The sequence below is a fragment of the Mesoplodon bidens genome, assembly GCF_964165515.1.
Source record: "Mesoplodon bidens genome assembly, chromosome: 7".
In the NCBI taxonomy this organism is placed as follows: Eukaryota; Metazoa; Chordata; class Mammalia; order Artiodactyla; family Ziphiidae; genus Mesoplodon; species Mesoplodon bidens.
The window spans coordinates 111,961,169-111,983,512 of NC_138164.1; the positions used below are offsets into that span (position 1 = coordinate 111,961,169).

At 46.0% G+C, this 22,344-nt stretch overlaps 1 protein-coding gene across 2 annotated transcripts in view; it reads right to left on the bottom strand.

Annotated features, from left to right (window-relative positions):
• Positions 1-298: 298 nt before the first annotated feature.
• Positions 299-22,344, bottom strand: part of CPT1A (carnitine palmitoyltransferase 1A) — a 65,630-nt gene continuing 43,584 nt past the window's right edge. For both annotated transcript variants that reach the window (XM_081241529.1, XM_081241530.1), the window contains exons 14-19: positions 21,174-21,338; positions 7,635-7,769; positions 5,953-6,105; positions 5,148-5,261; positions 4,809-4,901; positions 299-2,513 (exon numbers count right to left, since the gene is read on the bottom strand). In XM_081241529.1, the coding sequence (XP_081097655.1) occupies positions 2,427-2,513; positions 4,809-4,901; positions 5,148-5,261; positions 5,953-6,105; positions 7,635-7,769; positions 21,174-21,338 (747 nt within the window). In that variant the 3' untranslated portion in view covers positions 299-2,426. The remainder of the gene's footprint in view (positions 2,514-4,808; positions 4,902-5,147; positions 5,262-5,952; positions 6,106-7,634; positions 7,770-21,173; positions 21,339-22,344) is intronic.

The following is a 22,344-nucleotide window of genomic DNA, read 5'->3' on the forward strand; positions in this document are numbered from 1 at the left end:
TTCAATAAGAACTGTGGAGAAAACAGAATTCATGTAATTTACTGAGCACCTATTATGTGTCAGGCGCTGTTCTAAGCCCCGGGGCAAGGGTGAGGATGCACAAATGAACACAGCAAAATCCACAGCCCTTCTTAGCAGCCACCCTTCTCTGTCAGGTGTGTGAATCGAGCGATGTCCACTCTGCCCAACCCGAGGCCTTTTCTGCATATCTTGGTCGGTCACCTTTGTCCCAAGTGCCTGAGCCTGGTACTTGACCTATAGCCTCCTTATCAGTATAACAAGAGACAGAAAGCAATACTGTGGTAGACTGGAATTAATGTTTTTATTAATGATAACATTCATACTGCATTTCTAAGATTTATCCAAAAAAGCATATTGTATTTACATGCAATGGCCAATTCAAGATAACAAATTCAGACCACAGCTCCGTTAAGACTATGGCTTATTCCAAATTCAATTAAATACATCATACTCCTACCCCCTGCTTTCAACATGTACAATAAAAACCCATTCTTCCTCCTTTTAGGGAATATAAAATTGCATTGATAACTGCACGGATTAGCAGTGATTACATTTGAAACACTTAAAACCTGAGAGACAAGCCCAAGTAAGTCTGAGTGCTAACATGTCTGTGCTCGAATTCACCCGTGAATCATAATACAGACTGGTCAGTGGTCAACAGTGTATGATTTCAGTGGCCCTGGCTTCGACTGGGAGCTACACCTCGCTGAGGCAGAGGGGCTGTACCCCTCACGCCTCCTTGACTACATAACACAGATGAACAGGGCCTTTTGTTGCTGTGGTGGTTAGATGTCCCTTTTTGCTTTTTTCGTCCGTTCTCATTTCTGCTTGCTTTTAAAAGAAAAAAAAAGTCTTTGGCCCATTTAGGTGGGGTTTTTACACCACAACATGTACAGGAATAAAATATGCACGTGCTCCGCAGCAAGCGCCTTCCTCTTGCTCCAAGGGTTCGGCCTCGTCACCATATCGCTGGAGTTCAGAACTCTTAGAGCGGCGAGCCCCACCAGAACATAGTGGTCAGAAAAATAAATACATGATTTTAACAGACGGACAGCTAAGCTTGTCATTACAGCCCAGAGGCAGTGGGTATTATTTCATTCCATGATCCGTTCTTTTTACATTAAATACTGAAGACGATTCAGCGCCTCATCGCTTTCTGGTCAATCACTCGATCAAGGCACTCCCGTCCAAAGGGTAGGCTGTGTTAAACCCAGCACCTGTCACCTGTGACATTCTAGGAGGTCACCGATAACCCATCTCCCTCCGTCTCCCTGGAAACGGGAGTGCGTCTCCTCTCTCACCAGCTGGGATGCCCAACCCTGACTGCCCTGAGGTTTGCTTTTCTCAAGTTTTGTTCCCTCCTCAGTGGCAAACGTCATGTTCTCCCTGCTGCCAGTTTGGGTAAGCAGGAATCCTGAGGCACCTAGGATGTTTGATTTTTCAGTGAGTGCTCCAGACGCATGATCTTCGATCATCACATCCCCTGCTCCCCATTTCTGAGGCACGCCCACGTCTTCTTTTGCAGCTTAACGAGGAAGCATCAGGAAGGCAGTCTGGTGGGGGAATGCAGCACAACTGCCCTCGTAAGGGAACTGGTCCTTCTGGGATACAGGGACACCACAGTAAAATGCCTACATAGGGTTATCCACCCAGTAAGTTGAGAAGCAGTAAGACACCCACAATTCCACCTAAAGACTTTACAAAATAGACCTCTCGTGCAGTCTCCCTTACATTTAGGGCCTTCCGTTTTTAAGGCACTGGGTTTCGAAGACTTGCAAGGTCAGGAAAACTAAAGATGAGACATACTACATGCTTCAAACATGGAGAGGCAAATGCAGATGACCAAACTAGACAGTGACAGAGTTACCACAGGGACAGAATGGGTTCCAAAAGCACAGCTTTTCTTGGTTAGTGCATTGCATGTGCGTTGGCTACTAACTGCTAACATCTGCAGCTTAAACAATGCTCTTCTCTCGGAAGGAAACAAATGTTTACATCGCTCTGATAAAATTAAATGCCCGTAAGTACCAAGTGTCCAGTGGCCGCCGAGGAAGCGTGCCGGGTCGGCCGTTTCCAACGAGTATGAAGTCACAGCCCCACTCATTCCATAAATCGCTCAACGACAGTTTCATCCCTTAAGAAACACAAGGCGATGGGAAGACCTTAGTGGGGACTTTAATCCAGTGTCCCCCAGGTTAGGACCTGCTTGGAAGGAGTAGGGTTATACTTCATGGGGTGGCGCCTGCCGTCTAGAAAAGCAAGAACACCAAACCCTCGAAGGAAAGGAAACGTCTGAGTCTTTTAGAGCAAATTTTCATCCTGAACTACAATCAGGATTCACAGCTATTTTTCATTTGGTTTTTCATCCGAAGAGCTCATTTTCCTTCCCGGCAGTGCTAAGGGATTTACTTTTTGGAATTGGAGCTGAGCCCGAACAAACTCACGATGTCAATCATTGCTTGTTTCAGGTTCTTCCCAAAGCGATGAGAATCCTTTCATTTAAAAACAAAAAACAGAAACAGGTTACAATGTGGAAATTCTCACATTTCAAGCCTTTTCACTTGTAATCTGACTCGAAGAACTAACATTCCTTTTTGCCAATTCTCTAAGCTTTGACTTAGTCACTTAATCATTAAGTTATAGCGTCTGGAGAGATGTTAAGGGTTAACAAAGATAGCATACGTGTGTGTGTGTGTGTGTGTGTGTGTGTTTTCATTTTCCATGATAGGTTGTTACAAGACACTGCATATAGTTCCCTGTGCTATACAGTACGACTTGGTTGCTTACCTATTTTATATATAGTAGTGTATATTTGTTTTGTTTTGTTTTTGAAAACTAAGGTGCTTTATTTCTTTGTAAAAACAACTTATCAAGAGTAGTTTGGGGCTTCCCTGGTGGCGCAGTGGTTGAGAGTCCGCCTGCCGATGCAGGGGACACGGGTTCGTGCCCCGGTCCGGGAGGATCCCGCATGCCGCGGAGCGGCTGGGCCCGTGAGCCATGGCCGCTGAGCCTGCGCGTCCGGAGCCTGTGCTCCGCAACGGGAGAGGCCACAACGGTGAGAGGCCCGCGTACCGCAAAAAAAAAAAAAAAAAAAAGAGTAGTTTGAACAGTACCTGTCTTATTCTTCTCATATAACTTATTGTATGGAGCAGACATCGTTTCCATGCCTCAGCTAATTGTCACACACCTTTTGAAGTTTCCATTAGCTTCCAACACTTTATCTTTTGCAGTGAAATAACTGATAGTTTGTTTTTTTAATTTAATTTTTATTTTATATTATAGTTGATTTACAATGTTGTGTTAGTTTCAGGTGTACAGCAAAGTGAATCAGTTATACATATACATATATCCATTCTTTTTCAGATTCTTTTCCCATACAGGTTATTACAGAATACTGAGTAGAGTTCCTTGTGCTATACAGTAGGTCCTTATTGACTATCTACTTTATATATAGTAATGTGTATCTGCTAATCCCAAACTCCTAATTTATCCCTCCCCACCCCCTTTTCCCTTTGGTAACCATAAGTTTGTTTTCTATGTCTGTGACTCTATTTCCGTTTTGTAAATAAGTTCATTTTTATCATTTTTTTAGATTCTACATATAAGTGATTGTATGTGATATTTATCTTTCTCTGTCTGACTTACTTCACTTAGTATGATAATCCCTAGGTCCAACCATGTTGCTGCAAATGGCATTATTTCACTTTTTATGGCAGAGTAATATTCCACTGTGTGTGTATGCGTGTGTGTATATATACACACACACACACACGCACACACACTACATCTTCTTTATCCATTCATCTCTTGAGGGACATTCAGGTTGCTTCCATGTCTTAGCTATTGTAAATAGTGCCACTATGAACATTGGGGTGCATGTTATCTTTTTTTTTTTTTTTTTTTTTTTTTGCGGTACGCGGGCCTCTCACTGTTGTGGCCTCTCCCGTTGCGGAGCACAGGCTCCGGATGCGCAGGCTCCGTGGCCATGGCGCACGGGACCAGCTGCTCCGCGGCATGTGGGATCCTCCCAGACCAGGGCACAAACCCATGTCCCCTGCATCGGCAGGCGGACCCCCAACCATTGCGCCACCAGGGAAGCCCCATGTTATCTTTTTGAATTAAGAGTTTTCTTTGGATATATGCCCAGGAGTGGGATTGCAGGATAATATGGTAGCTCTATTTTTAGTTTCTTAAGGAACCTCCATACTGTTTTCCATAGTGGCTGCACCAATTTACATTCTGTGTGGGTGTGGTTTCCCCTAATCTAAGGCTTCCCCTAATGTCAATGTGTTACATAAAACACAATAAGCAAGTGAATTCCAATCTTCTCTGTTAAAGGTGAACCTGGCATTGCCTGTCAGGCTATGTACAATGTGGAAAGGAGAAAATATAAATAAGGATTAAATGTGCCATGCTAGGAAGGTGGTCATGGGTTCCACTCACAGAGAACACTGCAGACCCCTGCTTCAATGTGTATATGTATTTCTTAGCACGTGCACACGAATCTTAGTCCACCCTCCAATGTTACAGAGAGTCTGGAAGCTGTAGAAGCACTCCAACATTACGATTTAAAACCACCCTGACCAGCAAAGATACACACTTTCAACCAAATAAGATCGATCCCTTTAAAACTATTAAGAGACTTTCAAAATCCTTGTTTTGAAAATGTCCCAACCAAGTAAGAGTACATAACTGAATTGAAATTTTCTGTCAAATCAAGGACGTGCTCAAAAGAAAACAGTGAAAAACCCCAACTTTAGAAAAGAGAACTTTTGTTTTGTACTTACTGTCTCAGGGCAGGAGAACTTGGAAGAAATGTGGAAACTGATGAGCTTCTCACCCACGAGAATGTACGACACCCCATAGCCGTCGTCAGCAACCTATGGAAAAGCAGGTTTAAATGGATCCGTGGGGGAACCTCCCTGGCGGTCCAGTGGTTGAGACCCCGCGCTTCCACTGCAGGGGGCATGGGTTCCATCCCTGGCCGGGGAACTAAGATCCTGCATGCCACGGGGCACGGCCAATCCATCAATAGAACCCTGGGCAATGAGGCCACGGGCAAAGGGAATTTCTGACATTTTCACTATGAGACTGCCATCAATATCTGCAGACGCTTGGCCGCTTACCGGTCCAAAGCCGCCTCCGCTTGACACGTACTCTGGATTCCTTTCCAAATTGAACAGTTCCACCTGCTGCTGAGGGGTCTGGCTGGTGGATAATCTCCAAGGCTCAGATAGCACCTGTGGAGTAAAACAAGGAAATGTTCCAACAACACTTCCCAATTCCATCCTCTTCGGTGTTCGCACTGTTTCAGACACCAGAGGCCTATGTCCCTGAAGTCCTCGCCGGTGGCTCAGGGCAGGAGGTCTGCGGAGAGGGATGGAGCAGGTGAGGACACCCGGACTGGAGGGGCCAACACCGGCTGATGGGGTCTTAAGGCAGGGAAGGTGGCAGATACGTGGAGTAAGATTCGGAACGGGGGCAGTGGTGTGCTGGAGCTGACTGGTACCAGCTCCCCTGAGATGGCTGCCAAATTTCCGGAATTTTCCAAGCTGCTTGTTAAACACAGCCATTATTAAAAAATTAAATTTTATTGGGACTTCCCTGGCGGTCCAGTGGTTAAGACTCCACACTTCCACTGCAGGGGGCATGGGTTCGATCCCTGGTCGGGGAACTGAGAGTTCGCATGCTGCGTGGCACGGCTGAAGGAAAAGAAAAAAACACTCAGAGCTCATCACCTGCTAATTATTTTCGTACAAGCCATGGCATTCCAGGGGTTGAAGAAATGCGGCTCCAATTTTCCATGGTGAGGACAGTTGAGCCCCAAGACCCACCTGTGAGGCCAGTTCCGATTGGCAAAGCTGTACTACTGATCTACTAAGTTTTGGTTTAGCCAAGAAAGCTGAGCGGGCTGCCCCAGAAGTGACTCACCTCCTTCAGGAAAGGGGAGTCAACAGCGAGGTATTTGGACACCACATAGAGGCAGAAGAGATGGCGGTCGATCCCGGCACCGGTCATCGCCAGGCGGCACAGGTGCTGATGCTTCTTGCACGCAATCTTGAATAACTTGAGCCTCTGTTCAGCCTAAAATAACAAAAGACGGGGACTTTCAAGTCGTGCATCATGGGCTAAGCTCCAGGATGAGGCTCATGGCCCTTCTCTCCAGCGGTCCGACAAGGTGCTGAGAAATCAGGTCACTGGTGGCGGTGCGGGTGCGGGGGGGGGGGTCTCTGGGTAGTTGCCAAGGCGACCTGACCAGAAACCCCACTGGCCGGCTGCCGCTTCCGCAGATTTGCTGCGAACGGGGCGGCGTGGAGGCTGCAGGGGGACAAGTTGTTGGAGAGGCAGTTTCGGGGTCCTGTGTGCAGCCCACTGGGCATCATTCCACCTTTTATACAAATGAGACCACCAAGCAGGTAGGAAAGCTCCAGCCTCCAAGTCTCATCAAGTGGAAATGACGGTCTGTCCCTCTCAGCGGGCTGCGATGTTCCTGCAGGTCAAAAATAACCCTCCAAAGTGGTCTGGAAGTTCTACTAAAACAGCGCTTCTGGGGCCTTCAGGTTGGACCCGAAAAGCCTGCTTCAGCTTCATTTGGGCCCTGTACAGTCAATCACAGAACGAGGTGACACAGCACCCTTCCGTGGGATATGGAGGCCCATCCGGGTTTTGGCCCCCCGACTCCAGAACTGGTCCTCAAGGCTGATTCTGAAGGCAGCTAATGATGATTCTGAAGGTAGCTAATGACAGATCAGAGCAATCCGTCACAAGACCTACTGAGCTCTTCCCACAGAATCGAAAGCCTTTGCAGAACGGAGGTTCCTCCAGAGCAGAGCAAGAGCCCTGGGCCATGTCTCCTCGGGGGTCAGCAGGCACCTGCACTCCGGGTCAGGCAGAACTGGCCGTGGATGGGCCTCAGCCCCTAACTAGGTGTGCGGCCCAGCAGTTTGCCGAATTCATCTAAGTCTCTGTTCCTTTATCTACAAGAATAAACTGATGATACTTCAGGGGCCACCGCTAGGATTGTCAAAGGCAACGTACAGAAAACCTGGAGCCCCAAGCCTGCTCAAGAAGCTTCAGCATGGGCAGCAGGCTTCAGGAACCCCGAACAGAAGGCTCCTGTGATAGTCACTGTTTTCCCACCCAGACACCGACTACTTGCACCGTCTTGCAGCATCTCCCTGCCACTCCTTTATTCACTGGCTGTGTACTACTCTGATTTAAAGACTCTCAGGAAGTATAATCTGATTTATAGACTTTACAGAAGGACAGAAGATTGATGCAAACATGAACCTTTGTGTCTCCTAACGGTTACCTTTTTTTTTTTTTTTTTGCCACACCACGAGGCATGCAGGATCTTAGCTCCCCGACCATGGGTTGAACCCGCACCCCCTGCAGTGGAAGCGCGGAGTCCTAACCACTGGACCGCCTGGGAAGTCCCCGAGAGTCACCTTTTAATACTTTGTGTCCCTTCGAGAGGGGTGAAGGGAGGGAGATGCTGGACACGGACCTGCTGGAGAAAGTACGCATGGGATTTAATCAGGGAAGGCTGCATGTCAACCTCAGGGGCTGTTCTGTGAAAAGCACTGTCCCGCTCCCGGCCGGGCAGCACCTACCGTCTGCGTGGGGTCCACCATGGCCAGCACAAAGTTGCACGACTCAGTGGTGCAGGAACGCACGGTCTCCGTCCTGCCCTCTCGGAAGAGCCGGGTCATGGAGGCCTCGTAGGTGAGGGAAAATTTGCCCATGTCCTGGGAAAGGAAAAATATTTTAACACAAGGCAGGGCATGTTGACAAACTAAAGCATAAGAGGGCATCGCTTAAGGTCAGCAGGGTAAAGCACACTTCATCGTCAGCTGCAGTTTTTAGTCATCGTCAAATTTCTACTCAGGCTTATGCAGCAGGCAGGTGGAAACGTCATTGGCTTTGCAAAGGAAAGGGGGGGTGGTGTCCAGGTTTCTGTTTCCAAATGCAACTGGTGCCATGACCTGATTTCCTGAGTTTCACACACCTGCCCGAGTGCAGACGTGGCTACGGAGGGATACAGGACAGGACCAGTAGATCGGCATGCAGGAGTAGGAAATTATTTAACTTCAGGAGAGGGGACCGGTTGGGAATGTCCTCCTCCAGGGAGCGGGTGGCCGGCGCCTACAGCACACAGCCCCCCGCCCCCCAGTAGACAGGAGGGAGAGAAAGCAGGAGAGAACAGCTGTGTGGGAGCTGGCAGAGGCGGTGGGAGGCAGACGGGAGGTCTCTTTAGAACGTTCGCATTTTCTCGGTGAAATAAGTTCACCTACTGAGAGTGAGGATGGGGAGGCGGCACTGGAGTCAGAAAGGGGGTGTGAAGCAGGCTCTAAGGGCACAGAGAGTGGGTGGTCTGGGGCCATCAGAGTCAGGGCTCATGAATTAAGGAAGATGAGCCAGCGATCTGGGGTTTTTTTCCAGCTATGCAGGACCAAAGCAGGCAGACACCTGGACTGCGCTGGGGATGGGTCTGCTGTGCTTGGGGCCCCAGGGCCGAGGTCGGGGTGATGGTGACAGGCTGTGGAATCCAAGTCCAGAGAGGAAAAGAGGGAGGCAAGATGGGCAGAGGGAAGGGCAGGGGGGAGGCCCTGATGGGGTCCAGGAACGCTGGTGTCAGGGAGCAGAGGGGAGACGGGATGATGGGAAGGACTCAGGCGCCTGTGGCTGGAACCCTGCAGGTGACATGATGGCACAGCAGGTGATGCGTGAGAGCTGGGTCAGGTCCACGGGAACTCGGGGCAGCCCAGCACCCGTGCCATGGGAGGAAACCATCTGCAAACCACCTGCTCGAAGACGACCAGGTTCCCCGACATGGACGGGAAAAGTGCTGAGTGGCAGTTTGTAGACCCAGGTGATTGATTCCTGACCAGAAGACATCCCTCTGGGCATTTGGGTCCTGGTGGCCCCAGGATGACAGGGGACACCCTGCAATAGGCCGATACTGTTAAGTAAATTCAGGAGCGGGCAAGGCTGAACCTCCGGTGTGCGAACCAGACCCGTGAGTAGCCTTGCAGGACTCTTCCCCCCACCCCTAAGGCTGGTAGGGTTGACTTAACATTGGCTGTTCCTGCCATCCTGCATGTACAGGGATGAAACCAGCCGGCCATGGGGTCTGAGTGCCATCCCAGCCTCTGGTGGCCCCCAGTGCCCAGCACAAAGACCCACCAGCTCACACCACTCGTCCTTTAATACACCAGTTATTAAATTTCCCTTGGATGGGGTCCGAGAGGTTCTAACTCCTCATTCTGGCCTATGGTCAGCAGGGGGTCCCAGGTCACTTACCAAATATGCCTTTGGGAGAACTCCCTACAGGAGGGGATCTTACTATGGGGGTGCTTTCCAAGGGGCTCATCATGAAACACTGGGGCACGGAGGGAAGGAGGGGACAAGGAAGAAGTATAAATGTGGTATTTTAGTCATTTAATACAGGTTAACTTGGGATAGATGACGCAATGATTTATTTGAAGTCAGCTTTCCAACGTCAAACTTCAACTGTATAAGTGGTCAGCGCAATCATGCATTACATCCACAATTTTAAAAAATGGCCATCTCGGGCTTCCCTGGTGGCGCAGTGGTTGACAGTCCGCCTGCCGATGCAGGGGACACGGGTTTGTGCCCCAGTCCGGGAGGATCCCGCATGCTGCGGAGCAGCTGGGCCCGTGAGCCATGGCTGCTGAGCCTGCGCGTCCGGAGCCTGTGCTCCGCAACGGGAGAGGCCACAACAGTGAGAGGCCCGCGCACAGCCAAAAAAAAAGGCCATCTCAAAACCTCGTGGCCAATGCACTGAATACTAGTGTGCTCAGACCCCTCACAGAGCCAAGCTGGGTTATGCCTGCAGCCCACTTAACCTGCTGCAACCAGCCTCCACAATGAGCCCTGTCCCTGACAGAGCTGGCCTTCAACCAAGTGTGCAGGAAAGAACCTTTGAACAGATGAATCTGATTTACAGTAACAGATCACTTCAATCGATCATTTTCAACAGACTGAGTGCCATGTGAAGAATTGGTGTGGGCGGAGGGAACAAGAAAGACATTCTGGTTGTTTCTAGCTGCAACGCAAAGAATAAATATGAGCCCTTAGGTTATTAAAACAAATAATCCTTAACTTTGAAAGAGTAACTTGATTTAAGAGTCACTGTAATACGTGCTTATGCAAAAAATTAAAACAGAAAAATATAAGAAAATGAAGATCAATCTTCAGAGCACTGCCTGCCAATGTTTTCCCTCTCTCCTTTCCAGACTTTGCATAGAATAAAGTGAGAGTCAGGAAGCGTTTTCTGTAAAATGCACGTGGTAAATATCATCGTCCTGGTGGGCCAGGTGGTCTCTGCTGCAGCTTTTCAGCTCTGCCACCGTAGCTCACAAACAGCCGCGGACAATACGCCAAAAAGTGGGTATGACCACGTGCCAATAAACTTGATCTCTGCTCTCTGACATTTCATTTGATTTTCACCTATCACAAAACAGTCTTAATTTTTTTCAACTATTAAAACTGTAAGACCAGGGACTTCCCTGGTGGCGCAGTGGTTAAGAATCCGCCTGCCAATGCAGGGGACACGGGTTCGAGCCCTGGTCTGGGAAGATCCCATATGCCACAGAGCAACTAAGCCTGTGCGCCACAGCTACTGAAGCCCACGCACCTAGAGCCCGTGAGCCACAACTACTGAGCCCACGAGCCACAACTACTGAAGCCCGCGTGCCTAGAGCCTGTGCTCCGCAACAAGAGGAGCCACCGCAATGCGAAGCCCGCACACCGCAAGGAAGAGTAGTCCCCACTCGCCGCAACTAGATAAAGCCTGCGCATAGCAAGGAAGGCCCAACGCAGCCAAAAAAACAACAAAGAAAGTAAGACCATTCTCCACTCAAGGGCCATGTGAACTAGCTGAAGGGCCCCTGTGGCCTGTGGGCCAGAGTTTGCAGATCACTTGTAAACAATGAATAACATCTTGTTTTATGACTAAGTTTTTTCACAGAATACACCATAGACATCACTTAATAATTACATAATATTCTATGTACAAAAATGCCACAGTCTAACAAATTTCACTTTGAGAACCTTTTAGATTGCTTCAAATTTTTAGAGGGCAAGCTTAAACTCATCTTTGTCAACCTGTCCTTTCACTGAATACAATTCTCAAAGTAGAATTTGCTGGGTAAACGGGTGTGCCTTCCCAGTGATTCTTCAGGCTGTGTGCGCCCCACAGATGACCATTCCCCACTGCTGAGTTCGAACACCCCTTTCTCAGGCCACCCTTCCAAACAGAGAATGTAGAAAAGCTCTTTGCAAACTGCACAGACAAAAACTCAGTCTTATTTAAGCTGCACTTATTAGATTCCTGGTAAGATTAAACTCCTGGTGTACATTCACTGACTGTTTGTTGGTATTTTTCTTCTCTTGTGAACCACGCATTTCTGCTCTGACTCCGTGTTTTTCTATTGGGCGGTTTATTTTCCCGAAATGGAACCATCTAGCCAGTTTTTCCAACTCCACTGATGACTCAAGTCATTCCTTCCCACCCATGTTAAATGAATCGCTATACGATTTCACAGAACTATTCTGGCGACCAAACCTACACCATATTAATTACTATAAGCTTCTGATTTCTATATTTTTGGCTTTGAAAGAACAAGTCGCCACCTCAGCCTGCCCCGTGTCCACCTGACCACTTTTCCTTTTCAGAATATTACTGGTTATTCTCATATAAGTGTTAGCCCTCCAGATGAACCTGAAGGTAAAGCGGTCAAGCTCCTTTCCTACAATCATCTCCGGACCTCTTACTATGTTCACACTGCACGCGTGAACTGGGAACATCCATCTCCACGGTGACGAGTCTTTCTACCCCAAATCACAGCCTTCTCTCCCTTTCCGAGAGTCCATCCCTTCTCAACAGCTCTGGGCCTTCCTACCCAAAGGTCCCGTCTGCTTTATAAACAGACGCCTGGGCAGTCCACTGGTTAGGACTCCACACTTTCACTGCCTAGGGCCCGGGTTCAATCCCTGGTCAGGGAACTCAGATCCCACAAGCCGCGTGGCACGGCACGCATGCCTGCACGAAGGAACAAAGAAAGAAAGAAACACCTGGAGTCCCAGATTTTTGTTTCCAGTTTGCATCACATTTTCCTACTACGCTTCCTGCTTGGCTGTTGTGGCTGTACGAGGGAGATGCTGATCTTTGTATAATTCTGCACCGGGCCTCCTTCCCGAACACGCTTCTTAACCGTAAAAGCTTTTCCGCCCGCTCCATCTTCTGAGCAGATGTGCGAATATTCCCCCTGCCCCATGATCCTGTCGGCTGCACTCGCTGTACTTCATGGAAAGCTGTCTGGGAACAGCCTCCTGGGGCCTCCTCATCCTTCTTGTTTTAATGGGGTCGCCTCCACACTTTACCTTTGAGGAATACGCTGGTGGCTGATACATGATGGGATTTACTGTATTAAGGAAACAGCCCCTATACTAAGAGTTGTCGAGACAGGATGCTACATTTTGAATGCCTTGTTAGCATCTGCCACAATGACTGGTTTCTTCTCTGATCTAGTAATATGATTTAATCTACTATCGGATTTACTAATACCAAACCGTCCTCCTGCCACTGGTATTAACTATTGCTGGTGATTATATTTTCCCTATACTGGTAGATGCTATTTGCTCTTCTTTTACTTAGGTTTTTTGCATCTGCATTTGTGAGCAAAATTGATCCATGGCTTTATTCGTGCATCCGTCAGCTGAAAAGCTGTATCACAGCGGCTGAGGACATGGGTTCTAGAACTAGCTTGCTTGGATCCAAGCTCAGCTTTGCCACAAACGAGCTATAGATTGCAGGCAGGATATCCCACTTCCTTGAGTATAAAGTGGAGATGAGAAAGTACCCTCCTCGGGGTGGCTATGAGGGTTAACCGGCTGCTGCCAGCACTCAGCCCGGCACTGGGCAGGCTCCGTGCAGGTCACTGTCATGACCAGAGTGAGGCTAGTCCTGGGAGGCCATCAGGCAGCTTCCTTCCTTCCTGAAGCCTCTGGAGCAGCCCACTCTTCAAAGCCATGAAGCTGCTGCCAGCCGGTTCACACTGGTGGGCGGGCAGCTCTCCAACTACCTGTCTGTCATACACGCACACCGACCTTCTCAGACTGTCTACCTTGTCTGGGGCCCACTTTACTCATTTGTGCTCCTGCAGAAAATCCTCATTTCGAGATTTTCAAATGTGTTGCTATGGAACCTGGGATCCTCTTACTAAAATCGTCTCTGTATCTGAAGTGTCACCACCTCCTCAGTTCCTAACGCTGCAGACTTACGTGCCACTTGCTTATCAATTTTTAAAAATCAAGATAATTAAATCTAAGATCCAGGACCTCAATCCCATTATATCTTTTATTCACTTGGTCTGCCAGACAAAGCTCAAGTCCCCTACAATGACTGTGCTTCTCTCCAACCGCTTTGGGTGCATCCATTTCAGGGAAGGTGTTACTTGGGAAAAGAAAGCATCATCATGATCGTGACCATCTTTTTTTTTTTTGAATTTTATTTTTTTATACAGCAGGTTCTCGTTAGTTATCCATTTTATACATCTTAGTGTATATATGTCAATCCCAATCTCCCAGTCCATCACACCACCACCACACCCGCCGCTTTCCCCCCTTGGTGTCCATATGTTTGTTGTCTACATCTGTGTCTCTATTTCTGCCCTGCAAACCGGTTCATCTGTACCATTTTTCTAGGTTCCACATATATGCGTTAATACACGATATTTGTTTTTCTCTTTCTGACTTACTTCACTCTGTATGACAGTCTCTAGATCCACCCAGGCCCCTACAAATGACCCACTTTCGTTCCTTTTTCTGGCTGAGTAATATTCCATTGTATATATGTACCACTTCTTCTTTATCCATTCATCTGTGGATGGGCATTTAGGTTGCTTCCATGTCCTGGCTATTGTAAATAGTGCTGCAACGAACACTGGGGTGCATGTGTCTTTTTGAATTATGGTTTTCTCTGGGTATATGCCCAGTAGTGGGATTGCTGGATCATATGGTAACTCTATTTTTAGATTTTTAAGGAACCTCCATACTGTTCTCCATAGTGGCTATATCAATTTACATTCCCACCAACAGTGCAAGAGGGTTCTCTTTTCTCCACACTCTCTCCAGCATTTGCTGTTTGTAGATTTTCTGATGATGCCCATTCTAACTGGTGTGAGGTGATACCTCACTGTAGTTTTGATTTGCATTTCTCTAATAATTAGTGATGTTGAGCAGCTTTTCATGTGCTTCTTGGCCACCTGCACGTCTTCTTTAGGGAAATGTCTATTTAGGTCTTCTGCCCATTTTTGGATTGGGTTGTTTGTTTTTTTAATATTGAGGTGCATGAGCTGTTTATGTATTTTGGAGATTAATCCTTTGTCCATTGATTTGTTTGCAAATATTTTCTCCCACTCTGAGGGTTGTCTTTTCATCTTGTTTGTAGTTTCCTTTGCTGTGCAAAAACTTTTAGGTTTCATTAGGTCCCATTTGTTTATTTTTGTTTTTATTTCCATTACTCTAGGAGGTGGATCAAAAAAGATCTTGCTGTGATTTATGTCAAAGAGTGTTCTTCCTATGTTTTCCTCTAAGAGTTTTATAGTGTCCAGTCTTACATTTAGGTCTCAAATCCATTTTGAGTTTATTTTTGTGTATGGTGTTAGGGAGTGTTCTAATTTCATTCTTTTACATGTAGCTGTCCAGTTTTCCCAGCACCAGTTATTGAAGAGACTGTCTTTTCTCCATTGTATATCCTTGTCTCCTTTGTCATAGATTAGTTGACCATAGGTGTGTGGGTTTATCTTTGGGCTTTCTATCCTGTTCCATTGATCTATATTCCTGTTTTTGTGCCAGTACCATATCATCTTGATTACTGTAGCTCTGTAGTATAGTCTGAAGTCAGGGAGCCTGATTCCTCCAACTCCATTTTTTTCCCTCAAGACCACTTTGGCTATTCAGGATCTTTTGTGTCTCCATAAAAATTTTAAGATTCTTTGTTCTAGTTCTGTAAAAAATGCCATTGCTAGTTTGATAGGGATTGCATTGAATCTGTAGATTGCTTTGGGTAGTATAGTCATTTTCACAATAATCGTTCTTCCAATCCAAGAACATGGTATATCTCTCCATCTATTTGTATCATCTTTAATTTCTTTCATCAGTGTCTTATACTTTCCTGCATACAGGTCTTTTGTCTCCCTAAGTAGGTTTATTCCGAGGTATTTTATCCTTTTTGTTGCAATGGTAAATGGGAGTGTTTCCTTAATTTCTCTTTCAGATTTTTCATCATTAGTGTATAGGAATACAAGAGATTTCTGTGCATTAATTTTGTATCCTGCAACTTTGCCAAGTTCATTGGTTAGCTCTAGTAGTTTTCTGGTGGCATCTTTAGGATTCTCTATGTATAGTATCATGTCATCTGCAAATAGTGAAAGTTTTACTTCTTCTTTTCCAATTTGTATTCCTTTTATTTCTTTTTCTTCTCTGATTGTCGTGGCTAGGACTTCCAAAACCATGTTGAATAATAGTGGTGAGAGTGGACATCCTTGCCTTGTTCCTGATCTTAGAGGAATGCTTTCAGCTTTTCACCAATGAGAATGATGTTAGCTGTGGGCTTGTCATATATAGCCTTTATTATGTTGAGGTAGGTTCCCTCTATGCCCACTTTCTGGAGAGATTTTATCGTAAGTGGGTGTTGAATTTTGTCAAAAGCTTTTTCTGCATCTATTGAGATGATCATATGGTTTTTCTCCTTCAGTTTGTTAATATGGTGTATCACATTGATTGATTTGCATATATTGAAGAATCCTTGCATCCCTGGGATAAATCCCACTTGATCGTGGTGTATGATCCTTTTAATGTGTTGGTGGATTCTGCTTGCTAGTATTTTGTTGAGGATTTTTGCATCTATATTCATCAGTGATATTGGTCTGTAATTTTCTTTTTTTGTAGTATCTTTGTCTAGTTTTAGTATCAGGGTGATGGTGCCCTCATAGAATGAATTTGGGAGTGTTCCTTCCTTCTGCAATTTTTGGAAGAGTTTGAGAAGGATGGATGTTAGCTCTTCTCTAAATGTTTGATAGAACTCACCTGTGAAGCCATCTGGTCCTGGACTTTTGTTTGTTGGAAGATTTTTTTTTAACATCTTTATTGGAGTATAATTGCTTTATAATGGTGTGCTAGTTTCTGTTTTATAACAAAGTGAATCAGTTATGTATGTATGTCCTTGCCACTCTCTCACTTTGTCCCAGCTTACCCTTCCCCCTCCCCATACCCTCAAGTCCATTCTCTAGTAGGTCTGTCTTTATTCCCATCTTGCCCTTAGGTTCTTCATGACCTTTTTTTTTTTTTTTTTTTTAGATTCCATATATGTGTGTTAGCTTACGGTATTTGTTTTTCTCTTTCTGACTTACTTCACTCTGTATGACAGACTCTAGGTCCATCCACCTCAATACAAATACCTCAATTTCATTTCTTTTTATGGCTGAGTAATATTCCATTGTATATATGTGCCACATCTTCTTTATCTATTCATCTGTTGATGGACACTTAGGTTGCTTCCATGTCCTGGCTATTGTAAACAGAGCTGCAATAAACACCGTGGTACATGATTTTTTGAATTATGATTTGTTGGAAGATTTTTAATCACAGTTTCAACTTCATTACTTGTGATTGGTTCGTTCATATTTTCTATTTCTTCCTGGTTCAGTACTGGAAGGTTATACCTTTCTAAAAATTTGTCCATTTCTTCCAGGTTGTCCATTTTATTGGCATAGAGTTGCTTGTAGTAGTGTCTTATGGTGCTTTGTATTTCTGTGGTGTCTGTTGTAACTTCTCCTTTTTTTTTTTTTTTTGCTGTATGCGGGCCTCTCACTGTTGTGGCCTCTCCCGTTGCAGAGCACAGGCTCCGGACACGTAGGCTCAGCAGCCATGGCTCACAGGCCCAGCCGCTCCGCAGCACGTGGGATCTTCCTGGACCGGGGCACGAACCCGTGTCCCCTGCATCGGCAGGCGGACTCTCAATCACTGCGCCACCAGGGAAGCCCACTTCTCCTTTTTTATTTCTAATTTTAATGATTTGAGTACTCTCCCTCTTTTTCTTGATGAGTCTGGCTAATGGCTTATCAATTTTGTTTATCCTCTCAAAGAACCAGCTTTTAGGTTTATTGATCTTTGCTATTGTTTTCTTTGTTTCTATTTCATTTATTTCTGCTCTGATCTTTATGATTTCTTTCCTTCTACTAACTTTGGGTTTTGTTTGTTCTTCTTTCTCTAGTTCTTTTAGGTGTAAGGTTAGATTGTTTATTTGAGGTGTTTATTGTTTCCTGAGGTAGGATTGTATTGCTATAAACTGCTTTTACCGCATCACATAGGTTTTGGATCGTGTTTTCATTGTCATTTGTCTCTAGGTATTTTTTGATTTCCTCTTGATTTCTTCAGTGATCTCTTAGTTATTTAGTACAGCAGTGTTTAGCCTCGATGTGTTTTGTGTTTTTTTACCTTTTTTCCCTGTAATTTATTTCTAATCTCATAGTGTTGTGGTCAGAAAAGATGCTTGATATGATTTCAATTTTCTTAAATTTACTGAGGTTTGATTTGTGACACAAGATGTGCTCTATCCTGGAGAATGTTCTGTGCGCACTTAAGAAAGTGTAATCTGATTTTTTTGGATGGAATGTCCTATAAATATCAATTAAATCTATCTGGTCTATTGTGTCATTTAAAGCTTGTGTTTCGGGGCTTCCCTGGGGCGCAATGGTTGAGAGTCCACCTGCCGATGCAGGGGGGACACGGGTTTGTGCCCCGGTCTGGGAAGATCCCACATGCCACGGAGTGGCTAGCCCGTGAGCCATGGCCGCTGAGCCTGCGCGTCCGGAGCCTGTGCTCCGCAACGGGAGAGGCCACAACAGTGAGAGGCCCGTGTACAGAAAAAAAAAAAAAAAAAAAGCTTGTGTTTCCTTATTAATTTTCTGTTTGTATGATCTGTTCATTGGTGTAAGTGAGGTGTTAAAGTCCCCCACTATTATTGTGTTACTGTCGATTTCCTCTTTTAGAGCTGTTAACAGTTGCCTTATGTATTGAGGTGCTCCTGTGTTGGGTGCATATATATTTACAATTGTTTTATCTTCTTGGATTGATCCCTTGATCATTATGTAGTGTCCTTCCTTGTCTCTTGTAACATTCTTTATTTTAAAATCTGTTTTATCTGATATGAGTATTGCTACTCCAGCTTTCTTTTGATTTCCATTTTCATGGAATATCTTTTTCCATCCCCTCACTCTCAGTCCGTATGTGTCCCTAGGTCTGAAGTGGGTCTCTTGTAGACAGCACATATATGGGTCTTGTTTTTGTATCCATTCAGCGAGCCTGTGTCTTTTGGTTGGAGCATTTAATCCATTCATCACGTTTAAGGTAATTATCGATATGTATGTTCCTATTACCATTTTCTTAATTGTTCTGGGTTTGTTTTTGTAGATTCTTTTCTTCTCTTGTGTTTCCCACTTAGAGAAGTTCCTTTAGCGTTTGTTGTAGAGCTGGTTTGGTGGTGCTGAATTCTCTTAGCTTTTGCTTGTCTGTAAAGCTTTTGATTTCTTCATCGAATCTGAATGAGAGCCTTGCTGGGTAGAGTAATCTTGGTTGTAGGTTCTTCCCTTTCATCACTTTCAATATGTCATGCCACTCCCTTCTGACTTGTAGAGTTTCTGCTGAGAAATCAGCTGTTAACCTTATGGGAGTTCCCTTGTATGTTATTTGTCATTTTTCCCTTGCTGCTTTCAATAATTTTTCTTTGTCTTTAATTTTTGCCAATTTGGTTACTATGTGTCTTGGCATGTTTCTCCTTGGGTTTATCCTGTATGGGACTCTCTGCGCTTCCTGGACTTGGATGGCTATTTCCTTTCCCATGTTAGGGAAGTTTTCGACTATAATCTCTTCCAATATTTTCTCCAGTCATTTCTCTCTCTCTTTTCCTTCTGGGACCCCTATGATGTGAATGTTGTTGCGTTTAATGTTGTCCCAGAGGTGTCTTAGGCTGTCTTCATGTCTTTTCATTCTTTTTTCTTTATTCTGTTCTGCAGCAGTGAATTCCACCATTCTGTCTTCCTGGTCACTTATCCGTTCTTCTGCCTCAGTTATTCTGCTATTGATTCCTTCTAGTGTATTTTTCATTTCAGTTATTGTATTGTTTATCTCTGTTTGTTTGTTCTTTAATTCTTCTAGGTCTTTGTTAAACATTTTTTGCATCTTCTCGATCTTTGCCTCCATGCTTTTTCTGAGGTCCTGGATCATCTTCACTATCATTATTCTGAATTCTTTTTCTGGAAGGTTGCCTATCTCCACCAAATTTAGTTGTTTTTTTCTGGGGTTTTACCTTGTTCCTTCATCTGGTGCGTAGCCCTCTGCCTTTTTATCTTGTCTATCTTTCTGCGAATGTGGTTTTTGTTCCACAGGCTGCAGGTTTGTACTTCTTCTTGCTTCTACGGTCTGCCCTCTCGTGGATTAGGCTACCTAAGAGGCTTGTGCAAGTTTCCCTGATGGGAGGGACTCGATCGTGACCATCTTTATTAAGAACTGTGTTACAGTTAATTTTAGGTACAATTGTGGCCCATCAGTTTTCATTTACCTGATACTAACATTGCCTCTTGTGCTCTTCTGCATCTGTTTATCTTCCTGACCTGAGTTATAGAGGAATCGAACCTACAGGCCACTCCCTGGATCCTCCCCTGACTCCAGTGTCACCTTGGCAGGTCACCTCACCTCTCTGAACCTCTGTTTTCTCACCTGTAAAATGGGCGAACAATAGCTCCTCCCTAGTGAGGGGACTGTGAGAGCACTGAGACCAGTGCCTGGCACAAAGCAAAACTCACAAGGGCAAAACCGGTATCCAGGGACGCTGCACTGCATCTGTGCACAACACTCAAGTTTTAAAATAAAAGTTCTCCGTTAAAAACAGGGCATATCTTGGGACTTCCCTGGCAGTCCAGTGGTTAGGACTTTGCCTTGCAATGCAGGGTGTACAGGTTCGTCCCCTGGTCAGGGAGCTAAGATCCCACATGCCTCGCAGCCAAAAAACCAATACATAAAACAAAAGCAGTATATTGTAACAAATTTAATAAGGACTTTAAAAATGGTCCCCGTGGGCTTCCCTGGTGGTACAGCGGTTGAGAGTCCGCCTGCCGATGCAGGGGACGCGGGTTTGTGCCCCGGTCCGGGAAGATCCCACATGCCGCAGAGCGGCTGGGCCCGTGAGCCATGGCCGCTGAGCCTGTGCGTCCGGAGCCTGTGCTCCGCAACGGGAGAGGCCACAGCAGTGAGAGGCCCGCGTACCACAAAAAAAAAAAAAAAAAAAAAGGTCCCCATCAAAAAAAAATCTTAAAAAAAAAACCCAAAACAGGTTCGATCTCTGGTCAGGGAACTAAGATCCTGCATGCTGCTTGGCACGGCCAAAGAAAAAACAAAAATGAAAACAAAAAACATTAAAAACAAACAAACAAAACAACAGGGCATATCTTGAGCCAATGCCACAAGGATTTCCGCCAGCCCTGGAAACCAGGGGTGCCCTCTCAGGGTGGAATGCTCCCTCCAACAGAAAAAAATCCCAGTAAGGTCCTCCTGGGGCCTGGGCTATGTCTCTGATGGGGCCGTCATGTGCAAGCCAGAATGTGCCCAGGGGCCCAGAGAGGCAGTGGAAACACCATGAGCTTCTGATCCTACAGGGACCCCATCCATCCCAGAGCACCTCCCAGGGCCTGGCATATCCCCTTTTATGAAAGAGGATGTCAAAGGTCAGAGACACCCAGTCATTTGCCCTAAGTAGTTCTGCTTTACCAAACCCTAGGACTGGGAGCTTAAAGGTTTATTTCCCACTTTGTGGAGCAATGAGATCTCACTTGGCTACCAACCCCCACATTCTCCCTCTACTCCTGCGCAATACAGAAAACTGCTGCTGCCCCAGGCGCTTCTGCTGGACACTTGCCCATCTGTCTGTGGGAGGAGCCCCCCCGCACCATGACAGGCACGACCTGCTCCCATGATGGGTCCTCCCTACCCTCTGGGCAAACGGCCTTGGACCTGCATTTAGGGACCCCAGAAGCCCTCAGGATGAAAACCCCAGCTTTGGGTCTCACCTTGTAATGAGCCAGCTGGAGGGACAGCTGCACGAAGGCGTCCGGGCTGCTTCTGCATTTCTTGATCAGCCCTTTACCGAAAGCACTGAACAGAAAAGAACAGAAATCCACGTCGCTGGCCAGGAGGTTCGCGCTGCTCAGGGAAGTCTCTATGACTTCCTGACACTTGGGAAAAAAAGAGAAAAGCTTTCACTTAATGGGAAGGAAAATACTGACACATACTCTGAAGAAAACAGCAAGCTGGCTTTCAGCACAGCTAACAGAGTTGTTGTTTGGAAATACACACATCACTTTTTCTTCTTGGGTTTCCCCAACCTTTCTAACCTAAGAGCTGTAATGAGTTAGCAACACGGCACCCACCCTGCCCTTGAAGAGCAGTGGGGTGGCCCAAGCAGGAGGAACTCCTGGTTCCCAGTGGGACCCCAAAGGGCATTTCAAAGTGTCACAGGTTCTGTTTCATGAGATCCATTCTTGTTATACGCTGGCCATTGAGGAATTAGTTTTAAAAAGGAAATGGACTGGGACTTCCCTGGTGGTCCAGTGGTTAAGACTCTGCACTTTCACTGCAGGCGGCAAGGGTTTGATCCCTGGCCGGGGAACTAAGATCCTGCAGGCCGCAACAAAGATCCCATGTGCCACAACTAAGACCCAGCGCAGCCAAATAAATAAATATTAAAAAAAAAAAAGATCCTGCACGCCATGCGGTGTGGCCAAAAAATTAGAACAATAAAGTAAAAAGGAAAGGGACTGTGGTAGAGTCGTACAATGGGAATGAGCCCTCAACCGTGAAGTCACACGGAGGAATCTTAAATGACTACCACTGAGTGAAAGAAGCCGATCTGGAATGGCTATACACTGTACGATTCCAGTTATGAAATTCGGGGAAAGGTAAAATGATGGAGACAGTGAAAAGACCACTGGTTGCCGGGAGTGAGGCAGGAGAGAGGGATGAATAGACAGAGGAGAGGTTCTTTAGGGCAGTGACACTGCTCTGCATGATACTATGATGTCATTACACCTTTGTCCACACCACAGATGCACAACACCAAGAGTGAACCCTGGGGAGTTTCGGGTGGCCTAGTGGCTAGGATTCTGGGCTCTCACTGCCAGGGCCTGGGTTCAATCCCTGGTCGAGGAACTGAGATCCTGCAAGCCACACGGCACGGACAGA